Here is a 4,151-nt window from a genome sequence, read left to right on the forward strand (position 1 = left end):
TTGACAAGCTGACCCTGCTAAAATTATTATAATATACTGGCTCCTGTCACCCCTCATTTGTTACTTTACTCATAACTATATTTAAAAATATACACATTCATACAATTATTATTTTTATTAATAAACAAATACTCTATTATTAAAACTACTAATAATTCTTATAAATAGTTATAATAATACTTAAGACTATTTATAATAATATAAGATTAATAAGTACAATACATTCTACTTATAATAACTGTTTTAAAAATATGAATGACTATTGTTTAATAATATAATGTTTGTTTTTAATAAAAGTAATGACTATTATTTAATAATACAAACTAGAAATGTATTATTATCTTGTTTACAATGTTTGTTTTTAATAAAAGTAACTTTATTTAAAACACTGTGCTCTAGGAAGCTGGCCCTGTAAGTACATCAGTCTGCATCTCTCTAACACCAACAGCGTGGAGGAAGCTGCAAATTGTTGCTTGCTGTTCTGCACTGTATGCATTGAAGGTGATACCAGTGGGGAGGGTCAACTCACTAACAGATCCGTTTGTAGTCGGGAGAGAATTGTTTGCAACGTCGGGCAGTACCGTCCCTTGACGTCACAGGCTTTCTTGAACAAGTGCAGCTGATACAAAATCAATAAGCATTGTTGCTGTTGAAGCATCTGAAAGACATACAGTATCTATGTATGAGCCTGCAGGTAACAAGGCTGGACTGCTTGGCCGAGAACCATGCCCTGCTGTCTCTGTTGACGACCAGACAAAATGATCATTAACATCTACCCTTCAGAATAACGGTCGAATGCTTACCGTTGATGCATTCCTAGCAGCTGCCACGGCAGAAGTAGCACTCGCAGCTGGCTGCATGGCAGCGAGCGCCGCAGCCGCAGCCGTAGACATTCGCTGTCGCTCCCTGTCACAAGCCTGCCTCCGTTCAATTCTATCCAATGTTGCACGGCCGCCCCCTGCTCCGGTGGTGTTATTTTCTACATCTGCGTACTCTTCAACGTTTTGATTTTGTTGGACTGAGTTCGTTGTGGCAGTAGCTCCTGTAGTACCACTGCCAGCGCCACTAGGGGTGCCATTGACAGTTGCACTTTCATTACCATCTTCTCCTCCACGCACACTGCACCAGAAACGATGACCCTTGCTCCACGCACGGGACTGGCATTCCTTTCCACAATATTTCGCTTTTCTGCATCTCCGGCATTTTGCAAATTCTCGCGGGAAGGATTCCCATTTTCCGCAAAGCACTAGAAGTTACTGATTTAGCTTCAAGTTGATCAACAAATACATAGGGCAAAAGGACCTACTGTTAGCACATTGGCTTATACCACCGCGACTCTCGTCCTTACGACATGCATTGCGCATAATCACACCTGCCCAATACTGAATCTCCGGCGATAATAATGGTGGAGGCGAGGGAAGAGCACTCTCTGTCGGGCTGGGCCTGAATGTGAACCGTTCAACCAACGAAAATACGTTGGTCATCCGGGGTGGTGTCCACAAATTCTGACCAGTCTGAGAAGTATTGTCACGAGAACCCGAGGTCGCAGGTGTAGATGTCTTTCCCTTCTCCTTGTCTCGTCCGGTTGCTGTCCTGAAAACCCCAAGGTCCTTCTTAGTATCTGAAGTTGAAACTATTGCAGGATTAGCAGTTGCACTTGCGCTGGTACTAGTCTTCCACCAACCTGATGCTTCTGACGTGCTAGTCATGCTGCTGTTCTGCATACTATGACCCTGAGCCATCGCCGTAGCCGGATGGAAGCTCAGACGTGGTTTGTAAAATGCCTGCCGGAAGTGAGGATACTTGCTCAGGTACGCCAGTAGCCGCAAAGACAGTAGCACATCTTCCTCGTGATACGCACCTTGCTCCTCTGCGTGGTGATGGAGGTGATGATGGTGCCGGTGAAATGATCTGGGAGGCATTGCGGTAGGTGTTCGTGTTGCTGCACTGGCTGTATTAGCTTCAGATAACTGAGCAGCCCTCACTGCAGCCTGAGTGATGGTGGCCCCTCGAGTTGGTCCAGCATCAGTCGCGGCGAAGGGCATCACGATCGGAGCACGAGCATGTGCATGAGCGTGCACGGGAAGATTTGCGAGTACGGCACGCGGCGTTAATTCTTCACGGCCGTGGACGTGCGGATGGTGTTCACGTTGTAGATTGATGTTCCTTGTGTCCGACGTGAGATTGTTTGTACGTGTGCGTGGTGTTGCGTCTATAGCTCCTGATGCATCTGGTGGAGCGCCCATAGCAAGATCATCATTCACATTTTGGTTGAGTGCGACGATTCCTTCTGCCACGCCGTCATCACCAACGTTAGTATCGATAATAATGTGTGCGTCCATATCAACATCAAGTGCATCAGGTGCACCAGCAACGCCCGCCCTGACTGCAGCTGTAGTTGCCGGCGAAGGCGAATCTGCTACAATTCCGACCGTTCGGCATGCATGAGGATGTGTTGGCGGACGAGGAGGCATATTTTCGTCAGTGTCGTGGTCGTGTGACGTCGATTCCATTTCCACATCACCGTCTGTGTCGGGATCGCCATCATCCTCCGTCTCGGTGTCTGGACTGGATGTTGAAGCTGATGGGGTTGCAGATTCCGCTGCTTCGCGAGCCCGAACTGTCCGAGAGTGGGACATCGACGGACCCGCTAGCGTAGGTTCACATACATTTGACTGCGCAGTGTCCCATACTCGGCGTGCGACGACCGTCCCAGACCTGCCACGGCCTGTAACGATGACAGTACTCGTCGGTGTACCCGATCCTGACGGAGTTGCATTAGCAGACGTATCAGTAGAAACAGATGTCTCTGCGTCCAATGTGGCAACGTTTTGTTCCTCCTAAAGGTCCCATAAATCAGTCAGCAATAACAAAATTGATGGATGACTCACCTCAGTATTCGCAAGCGATCGTTCGATAGCAAGAAGCGTGGCAAGCGCCTGAGCTTGCTCACACTGTCTTTGCTCCAGCTGTCGTTGACAGCATTGCTGCCGCTGTTTACGGGTCTCACGTGGTATCCTGCTTGCACTGGCACTCGGACCGACTGCGAACCCCTTTGAAGCCAGCCATGCCTCTAAGATATATCCAACAACTTCAAGAGTGCCCGCTTGAACGACACGACTCCGAATAGATTCCGAGCCACGCACACCAATGTTGACCACGCACTGGAAAGCCAGCGAGAACCGGTAAGAGGCATGCTGATCAAAAGACTTGGGATTCAGAGCTGGGACCTGTGCTGGGTGCAGAAGACCCGGAGGAGACAGCCCGCAGATTGCAGATGGATTCCCCGGGGGCCTGAAAAGCAGAAGTCGCGGAGGAGGTGGACGAGTCTTTCCAGGCCACCGTCGCACGTGAGTATCTCCCGAATACGAGGTGATGTTGATGTGAGATACGTGAGATGTGTGAGTGAGTTTAATAATGGCAAAGGCGAGTTGGTATCGAGTGCTGTGTATGTCGTTCTCAGTCAGACAGTTGTGGTACTGGCACTGACAGCCAATTACTCACCTCGCCTGTTGTAGAGCTGAGAGGAGATACAGACACAGGCCCTGTTCCGAGCTGGAAAAGCATCGTTGGACTCATACATAGTAGGCATCAAGCAGTAGACAATTGGGAGGAGACAGACGTTGCTGTAGACAATGACGAGCAGTGTGTTGGTTACTGTCAAAGACAACAACAGGTGGTTGTTTGTTTGTTTGTTTTTTTGGAAGAACAATGACTAAGAATCACAATGACTCATCCTTCTTGTTTCTCATAACCAACATATTTCTCTCATTCTCAACTTAGTAGAATGTTCTGTTGTCTTTAACTTGTTATATCTGTTACTTTAATAGTACAAATAATTTAATATAGTAACTAAATTATAGTTAAACTAATTTATTCTTTAAAACTACTAAGTGCTTAGGTTTGTAAGTTTACTATAAAATAATCTTTGTAAATACATTTGAACTACAAAAATACATACACTAAAGTAAAGAGTAATTTAGTGTTCTCTAACTAAGAAAGTAATTATTAATACTCTTTTTACTTTATACATAAATTATTTAAAATATTAATAGTAACCTTTAATAATAATAATATATGCTAGAATATTTGAATTAGTACAAACTATCTGAAATATGTTTTAAGTAGTTATAGAAACCTTTTCTAATACT

The 4,151-nt window shown here is 45.5% G+C and overlaps 1 protein-coding gene across 1 annotated transcript; it reads right to left on the bottom strand.

The window, feature by feature from the left end:
- Nucleotides 1–331: 331 nt before the first annotated feature.
- On the bottom strand, nucleotides 332–3,596 carry FOMMEDRAFT_171637 (uncharacterized protein). The gene is made up of 7 exons (XM_007272149.1): nucleotides 3,505–3,596; nucleotides 3,351–3,444; nucleotides 2,892–3,294; nucleotides 1,307–2,840; nucleotides 804–1,246; nucleotides 672–739; nucleotides 332–619 (listed from the first exon to the last, which is right to left on the bottom strand). The coding sequence occupies exons 1-6, from the start codon at nucleotides 3,590–3,592 to the stop codon at nucleotides 677–679; spliced, it is 2,625 nt and encodes an 874-aa protein (XP_007272211.1). The 5' UTR covers nucleotides 3,593–3,596; the 3' UTR covers nucleotides 332–619; nucleotides 672–676.
- Between the last annotated feature and the right edge of the window lie 555 nt (nucleotides 3,597–4,151).

This window comes from Fomitiporia mediterranea (assembly GCF_000271605.1).
Source record: "Fomitiporia mediterranea MF3/22 unplaced genomic scaffold FOMMEscaffold_181, whole genome shotgun sequence".
Lineage (NCBI taxonomy): Eukaryota > Fungi > Basidiomycota > Agaricomycetes > Hymenochaetales > Hymenochaetaceae > Fomitiporia > Fomitiporia mediterranea.